The sequence below is a fragment of the Acipenser ruthenus genome, chromosome 2, assembly GCF_902713425.1.
Source record: "Acipenser ruthenus chromosome 2, fAciRut3.2 maternal haplotype, whole genome shotgun sequence".
NCBI classification, from domain to species: domain Eukaryota; kingdom Metazoa; phylum Chordata; class Actinopteri; order Acipenseriformes; family Acipenseridae; genus Acipenser; species Acipenser ruthenus.
In genome coordinates this window covers 29,038,906-29,060,893 of record NC_081190.1, presented here as the reverse complement: position 1 = coordinate 29,060,893, position 21,988 = coordinate 29,038,906, and the positions used below count along the sequence as shown (strand labels likewise).

Genomic DNA, 21,988 nt, shown 5'->3' with positions numbered 1-21,988 from the left:
AGTTAAAGCTGGCTTGCTCACAAGCAAGCATCTGATAAGGGAAGACCCAACACTGTCAGAACTAGTTAGTACCACATGAATAGATCCGTGTACTAATATAGGGGACTCTCGCATAGTACCAGAAGATACAGCATAACCATGTTTATGAAAAGCAGTTGTCCACAGTGTCTATGAGAGACTTGCCTCTGGCTAGAGAACTGCCTAACACCACTGGAATGCAGGGGACAGTGCTACCTTGGATTCTGGTGAATAGTTATAGAAGGAGCAGTGTGATCTGAAGTGGGAGAATCTAACTCTCATCCGACATCATCTGACAGAAGGATTTCTAAGAAAGCGCACCATCACAGTCCTTACATTTCCAGTCATTTTTGTGGGGGGCTACACTACAGGAAATGATAGAGCCTCACCCAAACTAATGGCACAGAGCAAGCGTAATGGATTTACAGGCAAACAGACAAACACCAACTGAAATCTAGCATATGGAAAAATGAGTGGATAATGCAGCTACAATCTAAAAAGGTTTTAACCAACACATTAACAGTTATGTCTTCCAATCGCCTGCATTATGTGAATATCTAAATAACACAATTCCACCACACAAAAACAGATTAGTGTTAGTGTCACAAGAAATGTTCATGTTAGTTCACTTTTCACATTGGGAGGTAGTTGACATCAACACAGTTTAAAAGCATTCGATTTATTCAAATGGCCTCTATGCTAAAACACAAACACATAAAGTAAGGTTTTAGTTTTCAATAATTTATTCTTACTCATAATGAACAGAAAACCGTTAAAAAAATTAATAGTACAGAGACAAAAACTATACACTGCATTGAATTCAGCATTTAACCTGAATGTTTATCTGTGTCACAGACAGGCGTTACTTCACTGCAGACCAGACAGATTTGCAAGGCCTGATTGCTATCCTAATTTCATGGAAACGACAATTTGTTCAACAAGGAAAAACCTGTTTGTGCCATTTTCCTCATTTGAAGACAGGCTACTTTTTACTTTTTGGAACATTTTTTTCACTGGCATCTACCTGTTATTTTAATGTTCTCTTTAACTATATTGTAATGATAACTTACTCTAATGTTGTTAACCACAAAAGTTGTCAAAATGTAATGTATCAAATTACATAAATACAGCGTTTTCTGATTTTTGGTACTTAATGGTTTAACACACCTGCACACTGTAATCCAGGTAATTCAAAGACCTGCAGATACTGAGTTTGGAAATCAATAACCCTTCCCTTCCCTGGAAACTGCTGAGATGTCAGGGTCTATTTTAATGAAGTAAACAACAGAAGATTTGTAATAGTATCAGCTGAATATTGATCAAATCCATTAGCTTTCAAGACACCAAGGTCTCATCTTCAAAATGGAAGGTAAAGAAAGTTCATCTGACAGGTCAGTTCAGTTATTTTATTGTTATTTTTATTTATTCTGTTGTTGTTTCTGTAACCCTTGGACTCAATATTGATACATTATGCCTAATTTCAGTTAATTTATAGATCACCCTTGTATTCAGACATATTTACATGGTTTAATTAAAAAGCCGAATTCAATATTTCTGACACAATTTGAATTCCTTTTTCACCATAACAGAATAATTTGTTTTACACCACCTCTTAAACAAAATAATGTCATTTTCCATGTTATGTGTTGTCTTTTGTTTTCTAAGGGTGAACTTAAAGAGGAACTTCCTTTATGTTCAGGAAGTTCACCTGGAGAACAGTGTGTTTTCCAATAATTTGTATTATTTCTTTTAAATGCCAATGTGTATCAGAGGAAAGGTTTCAGGGGGTTTGAACTGTGGAACCATGCCTTATTTTAGGATTCCCAGGATGATTCAGATGGCCTCTGAGATGCTGCTGTTGTAACTGATCAGAAGCAGCTTTACAATCATCCACTCAAAACTGCATGGGTTGGTTTATCTACTTGGAAAAATGGTCCAAATGAGTCGAAATCTATCAGGAATAACGTATTTTCTTTAGTTGGCACAATACAATAATGAAAGAGAACTGTGATGACACAGCCTAGGCAGTAAGAAAAACAAACAGTTGACAGCTGTGTTAATAGTGTCCCTGAGAGACACAACACAGATTAGTGACAGCAGAGCAATCCGAGGTAATGAACCGCTCAGGTGTCTGTGTTTCAATACCAACGGGCAACAGATGAAACAATTTCCTTAAAAAGGATTATCACCGGTTACTGCAGAAAAAAAAAACCTTTCACAAAACATCAGCATCAGTTAAAACACAGGTCTTCTTTTAAAGCTGGGTTCTTTGAAATGAGTGCAACATTTTTCCCAGATTCACAAATGTGAATATTTCAAGACTACATATAATCTCTTGCAATCCAGCCTTGTAGCTCTCATCGCCATGTGATTATTACATAAGCAACGTGGCGCTCCAGGGGATAGGCAATCATGAGACAGGCTTCATATGCCTTATTTAAATTCAGTTATCTATAGTTGTACATTTGTTTTTCATATGATTCTAATTTCAATCGAATATAATAAACTATTCCTCAAACATTTATGAATGCATTTACTGAAACACATCATTCTGTTAGTTTAAAACTTCATTTACACGTTATTTTTTATTTAATAATGTTTTTTGGCTAGATTATAATTCTGTACAATCTGGGACTTTGTTCTGATTAAATTGTTTAAAACATAACTGTCAAGATTTAAACCAAGTTTGTAAGCTGCTTTCCCTAACCCTAACTCTATCCCTAAACCTAACCCTAACTGTAACCCGTTGTCTTTTATATTAAGTGATACGAGGTAAATATCATATACTACTATGTTTCCCTCATGTCTGGATTCATTCTTCAGCCTTATATGAGATTCTCTGTTGTGTAGTCTATGTAGTACATGGTATATTGTTGTAGCAGTAAACCAGTATCTGTCGGCTCTATGGGGCAATATTTTTCATGCCCTTCACCCAGCCAAGCTGACCCTGACCTTGCAGTTTTCAGACGGGGAGTGTCCTATTAAAAGTAAATTAATGTTACTGTTGCATTTTTTAATACACATTGACCAGAATTACTTGTGTGGCTGTGAAAAAATGAGAACAACTCATCACTGTTTTACAATCCTGTCATTAAACTTTCAGATATAGTGTTAACAAATGTAGCCTCCAATGACAAATGTACATACCTTAACCATTACTCAGCAACCATGCCTAAATGACCATCAATTTACATACATTAGTTTATCTTCAACTTATGTTGGTTACACACACGCAGTTATGTGCCTGCAATGAAAAAAAAAAATGTTGTGTCATCCTGAATTTCTAGTATTTCTGAATAGCATCTCGTACATTAAGCAATAAGGTTTATGGATCCTGATCAGATTTGAACTTGTCTGAAATATGTATTGGAGGGACAGGTCCTACTCAGAACCATTTTACTTTTTGCAATTTTAAAACAAACAAAAGTTGAAATAGAAAAAGGGAAGCATATACAAAGTCAATAAAAGAACACGCTTCCTACTATCAAAGCTACTCATGCTATTTACAATATTACCATAGAACAAAATCCTGACTAGTAATGTATGGAGCAGATATGCAGTGCCTGTAAAAAAGGTCCATCATGAAATGATCCAGTATGAGATTGTAAAAAGGTGCTGTTTAGAAGGCAACATAAAAACACTGAAGACCTTTCAATTGCATTTACTGGTGAGATAGATGTTTCAGCCTCTCTGGGTAGACACATACACCTTTCACAGAGAAGTTGAAGCAGCCTGAAGAAATTGTGAATAAACTCAGCATCTGTACTGGCTGTCCCGGTCTCATTGGAGGGAAATGCAAGCTGCCACGCCACATTACCATAGTAACCTATTCACTATTTGTAACATTCTCAAGAAAACAATACAGTAGGTTTAAAAAGTGTGTATATAATATACACTAAAAAATGTCACACAAAAAAAAAAAATCCCAAGCTGACTACACTTCATGGTTACTTGGTAACAAATCAAGCAACAGTCAACCCTCCCTCAGCTTTCTGCATAGGGACAGCTTATATAAAATATCCAGTTCAAGGGGCATGCACTTCTGGGATTGCACACTGTGGTTGTGCTAACCTTTGCTGTGAATATCTCATTCATCATTTGGAAGTTAAAATAGAGAGATTTAGCAAACAAACACTCCTGAAGTAATTGGAGACAAGATACTGCTGAGTCAAGATGAGTGAGTTAGCAAGCAACTACTAAATGAAGGTGTTCCCACTGTTCCTATCTGTGTTTAATAAACTATCCAAATCTCACGAGTCATTTCTGCTGCAAGGAACATAAATATAAGTGTTAAATATCTGCACACAAGTGCCCTTACCACAATCTGATATGATTTTTTCTATTGTTTCAGCCTATCTGTACTTTGTGCCTCAACCATGGGAACATGCAATTACAGCAGACAAGATTCAACTGTGCCAACACATTGAGGGCAAATACACACTTTATACATATGTATAGCATCAGGTTTGTTTTTATTCATTTTTTTTGGGTGAAGTGTCACACATAAAAAGTACTGAAAACAGTTTAGTCTTAGTTTTAAGCAGGATGTATTATACAAAAAACACTGGTCATCCAGGAATTAATATGAAGCACTTATATACAGACTTGTGAGAGTAAATAAGGTTACAAAATCAAGCAAATGTAAATCATTCAGGTGCTATAAAAATACATTGGTCAACCAAGGATATACCAGATAAACACATACGTGATCTTTTAGAACTTTCTACAATTCTCAGCTTACTTTGTTAATATATGGAATTAACTACTTTTATTCTCCAGTGTGCACATAATGATGTTTGTCCAGAAAGAAAAAGGCACTTAAACAAAACTCTAGACCAGAGGAATAATTTAGTCAGTTTATATTTAAACAAGAAAAAGCTACAACATTAACTTGCTTTGAATACAATATTTGCATAGACAAAAACAAACAAAACAGTAGCAAGTGATTCCTGATTAAATGAGATCCCATCCATTTGGACAGATAATTTCACTTCTTTGAAGCAACAGCAAAAGATATGACTTAAAAGCAAGAGGCCTCCGAGTGTATTTTTGTGCAGGAAGCATCTTTGGAATGGTGTCCACATGCACTTTCTGGAGTTAGACTGGGATAGTCCTTCTACAGCTCAGTGTCCCTATATTTTTGTGGATTTACATAATAGCCTTGCTTTGTCTGGTGTGCCAGCTGTCTGCGGTACTCTTCTTCCTCCTCATCACTGTGGTAGTATGTTCCATCAGCAGCATGGGGCTTAGGAGGTTTCTGTGGCTCTGGCCTGGAGCTGGAACTGAAAAGATATTTATTTGTTAATTGGAAAAGCGCTGTCAAAGTGGTAGTGACCCTCCTAAATTGACAGAATATTTGTAAATGCATGTGTGTAAAAATGTTTTTTTCTTATTCAAAGTGGTAACTACTTCACTTTGGTAATGGGGAAGAGATTGCCCTATTAGGTTTGAATTGATTGTCTTTTAAATGAATTAGATGCTGCAAGGTTTATCACAATTGAACTCTAGACATATTCTGTAAGAGAACATGCAGGTATTGCATACAGACAGACAATCTTAAAATTCCCTAACCATGTTTTTCGCAATTTGATAAAAATTGACTCTCTCTTACCCTATTGGCTGTGGTCGATTCTGATCTGGGTTTTGCAATTTGATTGGGACAGCATATAGGTCAGGATGCTTCTGGGCTATTTCAAGCTACAAAATAATGAAAAAAATAACATTTCCATTTTAACATTAGTAACAATTAGGCTATATGCAAAAGTAACACACAGGTAGTTCTAATCTGCCTTTATTACACAGTGAAGAATGGTCTCTCTCCATGCAACACGGAATGCAAGGAATTTCAGCATTCAACAAAAACAAATACTTAACCTCCTGTGTTTCAAACTAATTCAAACTGTCCTTTAACACATAGCAATACTGATTTCAGGTATAAGAGAATGAATGCAAAGCTCACACACCAAAACACTGATCAGCATATATGTTACTGTTTAATTAATAAGGATTTGTCCAACAAAAAGGGCACAGTTTCAGCAGACAAATACATAAAAATAAGCGTTTTTTTCTCAGTTAAATTTTATAGATGTTTAATTGCACCTGGCACATAAAACTAATGAACAGTTCACTGACCCTTGCATTCTGGGCTTCCTGCAGTTCTTGTATCCTTTGTGCCCTGGCTTTATGGTCCATCTTCTCAAAGGCTTTCACCTTTCCCAGCACAGACTTCACTGTCGGATCATGGACACTGTCCTCGGGGGCATCCTCTTCTGGAGGCTGGCTGCTCGGAGGTGGTGGTTTGGCAGCTCTTGTGAAGGAAGGTTTTAGTGCAACGGGAGGAGGCTGGGTCTTCCCTCCTTGGGAGTCCTGGCTTCTGGGGTGGTCACTGCTGGCAGGGCTCTGGCTGCTGGAGTGAGAATCGTACTGCTGCCTGGGCACGTCTTCTCTGACTTTTGCCTGAATAAGGAAATACAGTAATACTGTAAATATTAATTCTGAGTATCTCATGAAGGGACTATGTGGTCATGGAAAAGCTTGTGCTTTTTGTCCAATTACATGCCATTCATTTTTACTCGTGAAATGAATATTTGCAAATTCAAAATTTTAGCCCTATTCAATGGCACACCTAACAATTCAGGTCGTAACATGTAGTTTTATTTATTCCATTATCCACAGCAGTTTGGAAGCTTACACTGAATAAACCTAAGCTGTACATTTGCAACACACCAAGAACATTATTTAGTACAAACCAATTTACAACTTTGTGGACATGGACTGCTTTCAGCAATGCTTGCTTACCTTTGGTGGTTCTGGTCTGAATGACGGAGGGGGACTGGGTTCTCTCAGCATCTCCCTGCTGGCTGCTCTTCTCATATTAGATCTGGGCTCTGGACTGTGCCTCTTCAAGTTCTAAAAGGAAAGTAGAGCTGTCCGTTAGCAGTGCTTGATACAAGTATGGACTGCTTTTCAGGGTTCCATATTTTTTACAAATTATTTTCTGTTTTTCTCAATTTATGAGATTCATGATATTCACCTTAGAATACCTTGAAAACCTTGAAACCTTGAATACCTTGAAAACAGGAGATAATATTCTGCTGGTCATGATTTTTTTTGTATTTTTTTGTATTTCCCCAGTCATCATTTATAGTATATTATATGCTGCTGTTTCCATATTACTTACATTTCGAAAAATACATCCATATCCATATACACATGAAGTCGTAAGAAAATCATGCACCGCTATTTTGTTGTGGAAACCGCAAGTTTTAACATACACCACAACTTATTACAGTTGCTTCAACTTTTAACCCTTTGCAGTCCATTTATTAAGTGCGTGTCAGGCACTTCAGGTCCAATTTATTTTCACACGCGCAGTTAATTTTAGACGCGCCATTTAAAAGTATTTTTTTTCCCCCACAGTCAAACGGGTTTAAAAGGCCCTGCATATCAACAAAGCACTCACTAGGCATCTCCAGCCCCGCCCCACCCTTTCGTTCGCTATAGCTTTCACATATGCTAAGAAAGAAATAAATAAATAAATAAATAAAAATAATAATAATAATAATAATAATAATAATAATAATAATAAGTCATACATACCGATTATCATCTCCTGATCACTCATTTTATCACCAAACGCCTCAATAATGCGATCCAAGTCATTATTTTATTACTATAACATCTGAAAAAAGCTCTGCAAATGTCCGTGATGTTCTCTGAGCGCTGACGCAGTAACAGCCAGCTTGTTTCCTTATGACCGCCGTTATCTGATGCCAGGGGCAAGTATGACTATTCATGAGATACGCCCTTTTTATTTTTATTTTTTTCAACCGGTCTCGGCTCCTGTCGCTCCCACTCGGCCATTGAATTGTTTTCTCGGCTTTTTCCGGAGAAAAAACGACTAGAAACCTGTTTTTTGCGTTTTTTTGATGATGTCGGACAGGGTCCGACATTGGACCGGATAGGAATAACTGCAATGTTGGACCAGGTCCGACATAGGACCGAAAAGGGTTAATGACTGCAGTGACTTTTTATTGATTTTGTATATTCGTTACAAAAGATATCTATAAAAAAAATTTAAAAAAGGGAGAACTGAAACAGGAATGGAAATGTCATCCTCACATTCTCTGTTGCTAGCATGCCACCTCATCCTCCACAGCCAATCAGTGAGTCTTACTCGTTGATAGGCTTATGCTATGCATGGTTACAACAATAAAAAGGATTGTGTTACATTGTGGAAGAATTATTTGCCAAAAGTTTACGAAATGCACAAAACCCAACTTTGTGAATTGCTCCTGTGAGCAAGGTCGGTTATCTGTGTTTCTAACAGATAACGTTCTGTACATTACAAAAGTGTGGGCAGTTTCTGGAAGGCTTGTTTTCAAATACAGTTCACATCACTTGCAATGGCCACTTCGTTAGCCTAGCAAGTTGCGGCACAAGATCAGATATGAACCGATTTGTCTTAGTATGGGAGCAAGTATTGCTCCCCAGAAAGAAAGACGCAGTACAAGAAATACTTGAAAGCAGTCCATTTCAAACTGAAGCTCTTGACCCAGTACCAGCACTGACCAGAATTTAGAACTCGTGGTTTGCAACAGTATTGTACCACAGTGATCAAATTCACTAGTATGAACGTTTCATTGAGGCCGAAGAAGAGCCAGCAACTTCAGCGAATGCTTAATGAATTGTCTCAAGCGTTGCAAAATTAAAACTTGAAGAATTAATTTGAATTTGTTGCTGTCTGCAATCAAAGGTTTTGAGAGTAAGGCACAGAATAACAACCCGAGCACTGAAATATTTTAACACTTTGTTTCAATCTGTTTTGATACGGCACAAAAGTTGAAAGGATACTACGAGCCTAATCAGGTTACTGCAATCGGAAGATGCAGACCACGTTTTTCTCGGAGTGGTCTCACTCAAATTTGATGAAGAACGTCGAAGAGGAATATCACACATTTCTGAGTTACAGCTCGGTTGGTGCAGAAGCAAATCATGATGTAGATGCTGCAAAGTACTGGTTTCTACAGAAAGATGGCCAGCTTTAGCCAAACTTGCAATAAGATATTTATCCATTCTGCCACATTCAGTTGATGCCGACAGACCTTTCTCGATTTGGCCAAGTTGTTAGAAACCTGACTAAAAGCCTCAAAAGGAGAGATCAGGCTGCAGCTTAATGCATTCTTACACCACCGACGAAATGAAGAAGAATGAAAATACCAAAAGGAGCAGCCGACTGACTAAGCAGAGACTCTTCAATGTCTACCTGCAAAACAGCAGTACAAGTTTGCATCTAAAATGTTTGGTTTCAAATGATGACTTGGCAAACAGTGATAAGGACTGTCTCTCGAATTATACAAATGCTCTAATAATCTGTTTATTTCTCTTTTTTGAACAAATGCTGTGAATCCATTTTGAAAGCAAGTATATAAAGGCAGCCTGTTTGTATTATTATTATTTTATTTTTTATGGTACTTGAACTGACTGAACCAAAACCGAAACAAGCTGTGGCCACAACTTTTGGACTAAAAAGAAGACACTTAGGCCTTGTACACACACAGCCTAAATGCGTGCGAGTTCACCTTTTGCTCTTAATACGGTTTAAGTACACACAGAGTTTGGTTGCAAAAGGCTGCGACAACCGCACTAGTTAATCCGGTTCAGAACAAGTAGAGAGTTCTGTTATTAATTCAGGTTTGGTTACTTAATGCGCAGCAACTGATAGTAAATAGTGCTTACATATAATATACTTTTTGTATTTAATCAAAGTACAGTTGTATAATATTCTGTATAATATTCAAAAACACAGCCTCCATGCTGCCGCCACACAAACCTAGTGAATGTCGTGTAATGGTGGTACAGTTGTTAGTTTAAACAGGGAGTCGCTCACTTCAGTAATGAAAGGCGTGTGTGCACAACAAACAACCGCAGCGAGTGCAGTTTGTTAATATGGCTGTCATGCTAACAGCAGTGTGTGTGTGTGTGTACACGAGGCCTTAGAGACTTGCACATAAATAATAGAAGCATGGGCTGCACCTGTGAAGAGGATTTGTTTGACATTACTGAATTTAAAGTATTGACATAACCAGGACCCCCTTTATAGTTTCCTATTTACTGTAAAATATAAAATATTAATCTTTATAAACTGTGGAATGACATAGTACCACAACGAGACAGCAGGAGCACAAGAGAAGCTTCAAGCTATTTTATAATAAGAAGCAATATAACCTAAAAAGGAGAAAAGATAGATCTCACGAATGAAGTAAAAAAAAAAAAAAAAAAGTAATTTCAAGCAATGAGCCACAACACTATCTACTTTTCAAATGATCCAAAGAGTAACTCTTGAGACACTGCTCAACCCAGTTATAGTCTAGAAACACTGCTGACAGGGCATCGCCCTCACCTCATCTGTAACTACAGGCTCTGATGATCGACCGATGGCTGAAACCGGAGGCTCATCTGGCAGCTCATCCAGCTCATTGTCAGTGTAGGCTCCTCCCTCGTCAGCGGTGTCCTCATAGTCGCTAGTCAGGCGGCTGTCACAGCTCAGGTAATCGGCACCCATGGCAGACAGGTAGGACATGCGGTCATCGTGAAGGTCCAGATCTTCCTCAATCCCTTCAAGCTGCAAGAAACACATTATGAGAAAAAAAACAAATAAAACAAAACCAAGCTATAAAACTACAACCAAAGTATGTGCTAACAATTTCTGTCCCAAACATTTGCGCATCAGTTTTCCTCCAAATTTCCTTAAGCTGAATTTACATATTTTTTAATATTGGAGAATCTGTGTATTTTTGTAAGAAACTTAAAATATATATTACTACATATACTGTTGACATCAAACTGCATAACAACAGAATTGCCAGTATTTGTTCATTTTGACATTCCTTTAATAAAAAACATTCAGGTTATTAATCTTTCATACGGACTTGCAGCACAGAGTAGTGAATCGTTTTTTATAAGGAGTGCAATTGAAGTATTTGTTTGCTACTAGTCATCAATCACCGATTTAGAAGAATAATGTATTTACTCTGGAACAAAATGGTAGCAAAATACAGCATTTTCCAGAACCCCCTTTGGGTACAGTAATAAGATAGAAGAGTGTACTTAAAACATAAACTACCTTTCCTTCAGATACCCAGACTGCCTGAGCCTGCTGCTCTCTTATTGTATCCTTCACACTGCCATACCAGCCATCATTAGCAGAATTTAAATCAATAATTGCTGTAAAAATAAAAAGTATATAAACATATGTTTAGTAGCACACATTTTTGTCAAGAAAATAAATAAAATATCAGTACCAACACAGCAGCATTTACAATGTAACAAATGCCCAAGCACCAATCACCTCTTGCATAAGTAGGTCACCATGACCTAGATTATAATGTCCACAAGAATGTGGGCTGCAGCACACTCACTGGAACCCTTAAAGAAGCTGTCTGAAAGCACTCCAGGAAACAATTAGCTACAGTATTAAGAATTGGGAGTGCATTTGTAACTTTTGTAAGTTTTTATATATAAAAAAAACACAACATTTGAAAAAAATATATATATATACAGTAACATGCATATTTTACCTGTGAAAAGATGAGAGCAGGTTTTCTTGAGTTTCACAGCTTGCTCGTAAAGCTTGCGCGAGCTCTTGGAAGAGGCTGGACACACTCTCTGTCTCAGGGTTTTTACTCCCTGCTTGCTGTCGGGGTTGAATAAAATCACAATCGGATACCACTGTGTGTAGTTGAGCAAATCTACAGCCTTGGGAGTCACGTCCAGCAATGCGTGCCTTTCCTGGTAATTCAATTGAGATACAGTAGTTAGAGGAAGTTTAATTACATTTTCTAGCTTTTAAAGAAAAATAAAACCTGTACAGTATAGTGTTGCTCTGAATAGATTTTTATACGCAAAACAAAAATTACAAATCTCAAGTGTTTTTTGAACACAAACAATATATATCTTCTCAAAATAAATAACATGCAAAATATATTGTGTGTTTCTGAGATACTGCAATACTTTTTTTTATATATAGGAGCAACCTTATTGCATGCTGGCCACACACTTGTACAAGCTGTATGTTCTCATAAAATGCATAAAATTCAGTTCACCTGTTCAATAATCTGTCTGATAGTGTTTAGACGGACCACTCCTGAGGATTTCTCAGAACCTGCATCCTTTGGTTCAGTTGCTGCAAGGAAAAACAGTCAACATCACCAATATGAAGCAATACACAAAATACCACTTCATTCAAATCTATATCTCTGAATTGAATACTTACTGGCAACTACAAACTCATCTGGTAAGTCTGCGCCCAGCTTCTCATTTGCTGCATCTGCAATGGGACCAAACAAAACTACGGGTCTTCTAAAACCAGCTACAAAAAGAAAAGAAAGACAAGGAAATAAATCTTAGTGGGTATGTACAAGACAAGGAAAGCAATACACACACACAACTATATTTGTGTTCACGTCTTGCTTATAAAAACGATCCACTTACTGTTATTAAAAAATCTACAGCTATGGGCAAAAGTTTTTGCATCCCCCATAGAACTAATTTTGCTTCATAAAGTCAAATGAAACCTGCTGAATAATGTTACATTAACATATTGAATTATATACCCATGTGTTGTTTTCCATATACTTAACGAAAAAATGACAGAAATTGAAAAATGTGACATTTTGAAATCTAACATGAAATACTGCTACTACTGCTATTTCTAGGGGATGCAAAAATGTTGTCCATAGCTGTATATAAAAGCAGGAGTAGATACTGTTCTGGAGCTCCAGGGCCTAAAGTACCTTCTCTTAACACAACTCTCTCATAAGCAGGGAACTTGGTGGTGACAGGAATGGCTGTAAGATCCTCACGGCTCTTCTTCAAGTTCTTCTTCATGCCTGCCCTCTGTCCACGCGACCTCCAGAAGTCCCCTCTGCCATTGCCAGCACCTTTCTGGGCATTTTGAACACTGGCCATCTGATCAGCTCTGAAACAAAGGACAAATCATTGGCCAAATGTTGTAGCGTTCTATCATGTGCGTGTATTTGGTACTAGGTGCTTGCATGACAGAAGACTATAAGGTATGAAATCAATAATTTGAAAAGTCTACATAAATTTAAGCTTGATTTAAACCTTTTCTTGGGTATGTGTAATGATTTTTTGCTCCCCTAAACTAATTGCTAAGCAAACTGTCACTTTTTAATGGATATGATATTCATTTCAGCAGAGAAACCACTAAAGATGCAGCTCACTATAAATCAAACAACTGTATAATATATCACAGGCTTCCTTAAAAGCAACTGATCTCCTATTGACTCATTGCACCACACAGTAGCTCTGCCAAATGTCCCACCATGATAACCACTGTTCCAACAACCTCACACATGTTAAGCTACCTGCTTTTGTTTGGAATAATGCCTTTGTCCAGCAGTTTGTTGTCACGTCCAGTTCTCACTGCCAGCCAGTTTCCCAATTTTCCATCGTACAGGGAGTCGAGCACTTTAAAGATCTCTCCTCGTGTGAACGACAGGCTCTGTGTGGACTCCTTTTCAAACTCAAAGTGGGTCCTAATAAAGAACGAATCACCCCGGCCAGAGGAAACTATGTCCTTGTAAACTGTAAAAAATAATAATAAAAATTAAAAAAAAAAAAAAAGAAATCAAGGGAACACATTAGAATTGTGTATTAAAACCTAGCATGCAATTCTTTTGATCAATTTCTTCAACTGGGGAAACAAATACTAGTAGGGAGTAGCTCTGAATCCTATTAATTAGTGCTCTTATTTATTGGATCTTGGTGTAAAGTTGTTACACCCGTCAGATACAATATGCTGTGTTTTTTTTTTTTTTTTTTTACTGGAGAGCAATGGAAATTAGCAGGTGGAGGCACCAATTGAATTGCTAAACAACAACAAAAAAAGAAAAGGCAATGCAGTCTTTACAGGGACATGCACCTCAAGACAGATGACATCTTTCAAAATCTGCCAGTACCCCCCACAAAAAGTATCCTACAGACTTCATAACCACAAAAAAATCTGTTTGGTTTACTTTTTATATAATGGGTACAGAATATATTTTCAACTACTTACTCAATGCATACTTTTGGTACAGTGGACTCCGTTTATAAGAATCACATCCGTCCTGGGTGATTTGATTCTTAAAAGCAGAACCGATATGATAACAGTGCTGCAGAATCAGTATGTTAGTATAAGATAAGAGCTTGTTCCCTGTAGTTAATGGGTTGACCACTAGATGTCACAAGTTCCCACATGTAGGCACACCCACGACAAATTCACTGCTTCTTTTCCTTAACTAATTAATGATAATGGTCAATTGGTTAACTGTCTGCTTATTAAAGTTAATGGCACCTTGATAAAAAGGGCTTAGCTGGCAGCTTTGTGATGGGGGTATAGAGAAGAAAGAAAGAAACCGAAACGGAAACGTGATCTAGTGTTTGTTCCACATGAAGTACTGTATTGTTTACTTCATGTTCCAGCTGAGGGCTAGGTTTATTTTGTTTGCTTTATTAGCGGTTGTTTCGCCACTGCAGTGCAAGAAAAATAAAACTGTAAAATCAAGACTCCAGCCTGACTTTACACTGTCCTCGACCACATTGTCACATTACAATTAGCAAAAGCGTGCCATCAGCAGTTTAAATACAGTATACAGATGTCAATGGTGCTCAGTCACGGAGGACAAAACAAGTCCTCGTGGGTAAGCAGCTTGTTATATGATCACGATTATGTTTACTCAAGGCTGCAGAATCCTATTTTAGTACAGTATACTTAGAAGCGATCGTCTCGTGAGGGTGCCTAGTTTAACTGCCGTGCGGTGTTGTGATGGCCTTTGAATTAAAATGACATTAGAGTACAGTATTTTACTGTCAGGACTACCACTGCATTTAAGCATCTGGCTTCCTCATGTTCTGTTGTGATGCAAATCACACAGTTTTTCATTAAGCGGAGATGCAAAGATGATTCAATTTGATGGTTTCTGATTCGCTTAACGTGGGACGGGTGGGTTATATTATGCCCTCCCGAAGGCTCTGTCTGCTGGATGGTTACAGGGCGGCACTGACAGCACAGGTCAAGAGAAGTCTATGGCACCTTATAATTCACATATTGGCTGGAAGATGGGAAGCCTCCAAATTCAATACAAAATTACATAATTGACAAACTTCTGCTAATTATACAGAATGCAACTAACCAAAGGCTTTAAATTAATTAGATTAAGTTGCTGATGCCCTAAATTGAGAGTTCTTTTCACTGAATCTGTTCCATTTGAGAGCACAAAACTGCACATCCAGCTCAGAACAGTCTTGCTTTAAGATATTAGTGCTCAGCTTTCCAAACTGAATTTGCTCTGAGAAAAAAGCCATTAACGTAGGGTATGAAGTGCTCAGTAGGGAGGCTCTTGTGTGCTTGGGCCAAAAATAGCAAAGGATGATGTAATTATAGATTTATAATTTCAAATACAGGAAAGTAGGATTTTTACTGAACACGTGAAACAAATGTATTACCACAGTTCAACTTACAATCATTTACAGATATGATTATGCATTAATAGTACAGGAACCAATGGTGTTGTCAAATCAATAACAGGATGACATGATGTAATGTGGCAAATTACGTACCATCTGATTTGTTTTGAGCCAATATGGTCACATCTTCACCTTTAGGTATCTCTAGTAGAAAGAGCACAGCTTCTTCTCGAATCATACATCTGAAGTCAACATTATTTACCTTGTGGATTTATAAAAAATAAAAAAGTGTGAATTACATCTGAGGAAAGATTCAATTATTTAAGTTTATACACAACATCTGCTGTTCAAGCGCTGCTTGGACAACTGGTTCAAATGATTTTTACCAACAGATAATTAACTGGTTTCACCAGGGACCAAGTATTTGGATGGTCGCTGCTTAACTCAAGCCTGAGGAACACCATCAAAAAAAGGCATTTATGATGAAAATGTACTCACTTATTCTCCTGGACTTTTGTATTGTAAAGTCTAGGAACTTGAGCTGTTTTTTTGGCATTGGGGAAGTGCCATGGCATGTATAATAAGTTTACTTTATAGTTTTTCAAGTCTTAATCACAAGTGTATTAAAGTTAACTGAAAAGCTGTCTACATTATGTGTGAATGCCATCCTTTAAAGTATTTCAACTGTTTTTTTACTGTGATTATCATGATGAGAGGCTGAAATGAACCCTGCATTGCTCTGGAGAGGAATTCTTCTCCCTTTACCTTTAGAATCTGATCTCCTGTCTTTAGCCCCTCCTCTTCAGCAGGACTGCCTTCTTGAACTCCAGCGATGAAGATTCCCACATCGTTCCCACCGGCCAGGCGCAAACCCACACTGTCACCTTTTCTGAACTGCACCATCACTGTGTTAGAACTAAATGGTGATACAATACAATAGAGGCATTAACACTATAATTTAAAATGATCACTTCTTTGCATAAAAAGCTCCCTTTAAGTTTAACAACTCTAAAACGAATTCATTACAATTCTGAAGCCTGCTTGAACGCTAGCGCTGGCTAGTGCTGCGATACATCGAAAGTGAATTTAACACAATCTGCATGTAACTTTTGTTTCTCTGCAATACGGATCGATAAGTTTCCCTTTGACTAGGAGCAGTGTTACTGTCTCGCATTTCATGAAATTAGCTTTGAAGTGACACATCCGATTATTTTCTCCATTTTGTTTTGTTGCTTCGACACAATTGAAACGTATCTCGTTTATGGGGAGGTAGTCACTAGTGTGTCTTAATTTTTTTCTCCAGTGAAGTGCGAGTCAGCGGTCAGAGGGAATGAAAACTTTTCTTTGAAGCCAATTTCTGCCTTCAAGCATGGTTGTGACAATTCCAAATAACGTCTAAAACCTTACAATGCCTCGGTGCAATAACTTCATGAACTAGTTTTTGCCAGTCATGTAAAATATGACAATTAGATGACCTACTTAATTATGGATATGAACCCTAAACTGCCAATACTTACAGTACATATTACAGATTATAGTATGTGTGCTCTAGGACGTTGACAAAAGAGGTGTTGATGCCTACCTCTCAAATCATGTTTAAAAAAAAAACCCCAGCCCGAATGGCTAAGAAACGTACCCATATATCTCTTCATCTTCAAGGCTAGGACGGAGATATATTTTCGGAGCAACATTTACCACAGCTGAAAAACAATTACATTTTTAATTAGAAATAGACAATTACTGATGCCATTGCTTTAGAACTTTATCTTCTATCAAACTGACTTTCAAAATGTTAGGATTAGTTAGTATCACTTTCCAAAATAGTAATTTCTTTATATTCTTTATATTTCCAGTTAGTGTTATGCAGATGATTGCCTGTATATTTCTAAAATCAGAGTAAGTATGTATAACAACACGGAGTGCTTGGTATAGTTCAGATTTATTTTATTTTAAGGGTGGCCTCATAAAAGGAAACTAAACTTAAATTAAAAAATAAATATTTACCATCTGGCAAGACCGCCTCATGCAGGTAAATGTCTCGCGCTGAAGGCTTGGGCATTTAACATAACAAGAAGGGCCTTACCAGAGGGTAATGCCCTCTTAAAAAGGGTTGTACTGCTATCAGAAAATGTATGCGTTAACTAAAACATTTAAAATGTTTTTTTTTTTTTTGTGATTTTATACAGAACTAGTTAATCTACACTGACAGACAACATTCAGAGGGTGTGTTCAAGAACAGAGATTTTCTTTCACCAAGCAGGAAAAAAGGTAAAAACACACTGTATTAGGTATTTTTGTGCAGATTGATTTGGAACAGTAATTAAAACATAGTTTGAAGGATAACATTCAAGGTCCTTTACCAGAGATTAAAGCGCTTGTATTGACTAATCAAGTTAAAGAAAATCTCTGATCTATTTTCTAATAAGCATTAATTACAAAGGGGCATTCAAATATATTATCTAGCTTTAACAAAGTCCATAGGAAATAGTAAATTGTTGAAATAAAAGCAGCCAATGATTTAAGACATCAGAAGTGGAGCCTTGGGGAAAGTGTCCCTGCACTGGCTGTGAGGAAGCCCATCCAGATGTATTAATGGAAATCAAGATTTAATATTGGTCTAACCTGGGGGTTCCTGTGCTCTAGGCTTCTCTTCTCTAGGTTTCTCCTCTCTGCTTAAATCATCCACAGCAGCTGTAAGATCACCAGTCGACCTGAAAGGCGTGGGCATTGCTCCCATTCTAGCCAGTCTGCTGGGTGGATCATCCCTAAAAGAACATTGAAAACACTAAGAACTCAATTTCTTCAAATGTCATTGGCTGAATTGGGAAATACTGAAATAAACATGCAAAAAACAACATATGTTAAATTAGGTACTCCTAATGGTAACATGAAGAGATCCTTCACACTTTTACCATTTGGGGGTGGAGTCCAAATCACCTAGTGACATACATATATAAATAAACACTGAAAAAAAGACTGTCATTGAAGGTATTCAGTTTCTTTTAGTATTTAAAACAAACAAACAAAAAAAAACATTGGCTGTATTGGCTGTTCCCGCAGGCAGGCGCATCACACAGGGCAAGGCAATCCACAGACAGGCTGAGGGTGGGCACGAACCCGGGACCTCTCACACTAAAGCATAGCGCCAATACAGCTGTACAAAAGAGCCGGTTCCTTTGCAAGGAGCGTATATCGGGCATATGTCTTCGTGTGTGATCATGTCACCTACCAGCCCTGCTGCTGCCTTCCCCCGGGCACGCTACAGTATAATGCAGGGACAAATGTACAATGTTCAAGAACATTCCTTGATGGTATTTTTAACTACCTGGGCTTTTCTTTGAGTCTTTCATTGGAGGAATGTGAAGAGAGGTCAGAATGGTGTGATCTTCTTTCTTCTTGAGGAGAATAAGAGTGGTATGACTCAATTTCAGAGATATCTGTGAAAAAAGAAAGTATTTGAAAACATTAGAATAGAGGTAACCACACCCGTATTTAAATAAGTGTTTGAAGCAAAATAAGAATGACAGTACTTTCACCACATTAGAAATTCAAAGTGATGTCCGTTACCATTTCAGAAACCCATCTGAGAAAATGTAGCACAAATACCCCACCTTATTATTCTACGTTAGCAGTGAGGAGTACTTGAGGGCCACTGCATTTGTGGAATGTCCTGCTAATTAAATATGTTTGCCTATTTTTTAAAATTACCGATTACCTATTCATGGATACCATGATATTTAGTTAACAATGGGTTGTAATGGATTGTAATAATTTCTCTACCCCCAGTCGTTCATCATTTCTAAAAAATGGATAACATTTTGTCCACTGCTTATGTGAGATATAGCAAAAGAATACCATAAACAAACAGATTTGCAAACTTTAATTAATGTATGTATGTATATATTAATTGCTGGTGTAACAAGTATAATTATTCTCCTTAGTCAATTAATTAAATCAGCATAAAATATACACATTTGCAATTTGCTTTATGAGACAGTTCAGCCACTGAACTTTGTTTGCAGCTGCTTTTACTTCAAATTACTGCAGTAAAAGAGTTTGGAAGGCGCCCTTTAAACCCTATAAAATAAAAATAGATGTATTTACATAGTTGTGACAGTGTCAATTAAAAACAAAGAAATAAAACTACAGGCTGCAAGGATAGAGTGTTTTGTTCAAATGTGCAGAAATATTTATTGAATCAAATAAATATTGATCTACTCTGATAACTGCATGATATAATGGATTTAAAACCCTCACCCCCTGCCAAGTTAAAAAAGTGAATTAAACTGGTTTCTAATTTCATTTAGCAGCAGTCAACAGTATATAAAACCATTTTATTTTGGTTGTATTTTTTCTACTCAAACTTAGTGTAGCAGCATTATTGAAAGCAGTCAATGTGGAATGTCTTTCAGGTCAACACATAATTCCCTTTGCTGGTCAGAAAACACAATATATGCTGTACTTCCTGTAACCGTGCTCCCTCGTTACTACCGCCATGTTCAACATGTACTACTCTTTACTTATTTAAGGTTTTCAATATTTAATGTGCAAAATAATGTCATATGAAAATAACCAGGAGCTCTGAACATAAATCTGTTTATTGTACCATGTTAGTTTTCAGTGTTTTGATCGGCTGTATATTTTTCTAACAATAAAAAAGCACCACCTTGTACATCATGAGGATGCGTTCAGAGTCTTTCACAACCACACCCTTTACTAGTATTTCAAATGTATTTTTTAATGCCGATTGCATAATATTGTTCTCTAAAAAACAAAATCAAAACAACAACAAATATCTACTGATTAAAACAATTTTATTAATATATATATTTTTTTTTGTATGAAAGGGAAAAATTGTAAAGTGTAAAACACAGCAGCTTGACTGTTCTGGCTTGCACATTTTAGTTATTGCAACCAAACTTATGTTGCGTCTTGGGATCCTTCAGTTAAAAGAATTTCATATTATCTGTGAAAAAAAAAAACACAAAAATAGGATGTATTTTTTATTTATTTATTTATTTATTTATTTTAAAGAAAATTGCAATGCAATTTTTTTTCTAGAGAAAAAAATATTATTTAATACTTAAACGTTTTTATTTTGTTGGGACTGAAGAATACTGTTCTCCAAATATGCGATTATTCATTTATCGTTTAAAACTACAGCCAGGATTTTAACATCCGATTTAAGGTTTTTATTTTCTTGGTTTCTCAGTCTGTTTATGCAATAAAAATATATGACTTACTTTTACAAAAGCTGTTTTTTAACCTTCCTATGGTATCAAGATCAGATATACCACCAATGATTTCATTTCCACTTGTTTTTTTCCTTGATTTTTCCATGATTTCTTTTTACATAACGCTATCTGGAAATAACCAGTACAGACAAAACCAACACGGGTGTGATACCATAGGAAGGGTAATTGCTGACATATATAAGCCATACATTAGTTCGACGTCAATAACACACACACACACACACACACACACACACACAGAGAGTTCCTGTTGCTACTCACCGTCTGGTTCAGAGTCACTGTCGTCCATTGGTGGAATCTTGATAAGAGTCTGCCTGTTGTCTCTCTGCACCACCAGCTGCAGTTTCCCTCTGGATTTCTCAATCAGTTTACTTGCATCTGTCAGGGACAAGTTCTCTGTTACTGTCCCGTTAATCTGCAGTGAGGAAACAAAGCACATATAAATAGGAGAAGCTGCACAGTTCAATAGATATAATCTATTACTTGCACTGCTTTACATGTTAACTGGATTCCACCACAACTAGATGATGTGATTAAATATGTGATAAATCTGAAATTAAAGAAGGGGGGGGGGGGCTGTGTGTGGACAGTGAAATTCTGCATAGCAATGTTCATATATTCAGCAACTAGTTAACTACTATCTAGTAACTTTTTTGTTTAATATTGGATTGCTCTTTCCAAAGTGGCTTATGATGCAGTGAAGGTGTGTAGAAGCTGATTTTATCCATTCAAAACATCCAGTAATAAAAAACGGTTTTCTTAAATCTAATGGCCAGACAAGCAAGTTGTTGGTTTCTGATGCTGGAATACAAATGGAATGATTACACAGTATTTTTACCTTGAGAATGATATCTCCTTCTTGAAGATGTCCGTCTTTTGCTGCTAGACCTGTACTGGTCATCTCTTTGATGAATATCTGACTGCCCAGTCTGAGACCATATTCTACAATAGGAAAAAAAAAAACTTAACCCTTGAAGAACTGTACACATTCTAGTGAATGCAGATATTGGTACTGTATTTCCATGTGTGTTTAATACATCTCCAATACACGAATGATCATAACACACTATTCCTCAGTAAAATCTCATTGAGAGAACGTGATTTTAAACTAATTCCTAATGACTCCCAAAGTGTCTTAGGATACAATAATGTGGATTATATTTGTCTGGGAAAAAGATGTAAAAACCACCAACTTAGTCATAAAGTTGTTATAAAAATGTGACGTTTTATTTATTTATTTTTTT

General features: G+C 36.8%; 1 protein-coding gene across 11 annotated transcripts in view; it reads right to left on the bottom strand.

Annotated features, from left to right (window-relative positions):
* Positions 1-4,459: 4,459 nt before the first annotated feature.
* LOC131698846 (tight junction protein ZO-2-like) overlaps positions 4,460-21,988 on the bottom strand; it is a 45,593-nt gene continuing 28,064 nt past the window's right edge. For all 11 annotated transcript variants that reach the window (XM_058993394.1, XM_058993361.1, XM_058993373.1 and 8 more), the window contains 18 exons: positions 21,583-21,686; positions 21,006-21,159; positions 18,815-18,926; positions 18,112-18,254; positions 17,126-17,189; positions 16,255-16,405; positions 15,643-15,751; positions 13,407-13,626; positions 12,813-12,997; positions 12,293-12,388; positions 12,123-12,202; positions 11,598-11,808; positions 11,144-11,244; positions 10,421-10,642; positions 6,817-6,927; positions 6,151-6,474; positions 5,630-5,715; positions 4,460-5,300 (listed from right to left, as the gene is read on the bottom strand). In XM_058993394.1, the coding sequence (XP_058849377.1) occupies positions 5,135-5,300; positions 5,630-5,715; positions 6,151-6,474; positions 6,817-6,927; positions 10,421-10,642; positions 11,144-11,244; positions 11,598-11,808; positions 12,123-12,202; positions 12,293-12,388; positions 12,813-12,997; positions 13,407-13,626; positions 15,643-15,751; positions 16,255-16,405; positions 17,126-17,189; positions 18,112-18,254; positions 18,815-18,926; positions 21,006-21,159; positions 21,583-21,686 (2,639 nt within the window). In that variant the 3' untranslated portion in view covers positions 4,460-5,134. The remainder of the gene's footprint in view (positions 5,301-5,629; positions 5,716-6,150; positions 6,475-6,816; positions 6,928-10,420; positions 10,643-11,143; positions 11,245-11,597; positions 11,809-12,122; positions 12,203-12,292; positions 12,389-12,812; positions 12,998-13,406; positions 13,627-15,642; positions 15,752-16,254; positions 16,406-17,125; positions 17,190-18,111; positions 18,255-18,814; positions 18,927-21,005; positions 21,160-21,582; positions 21,687-21,988) is intronic.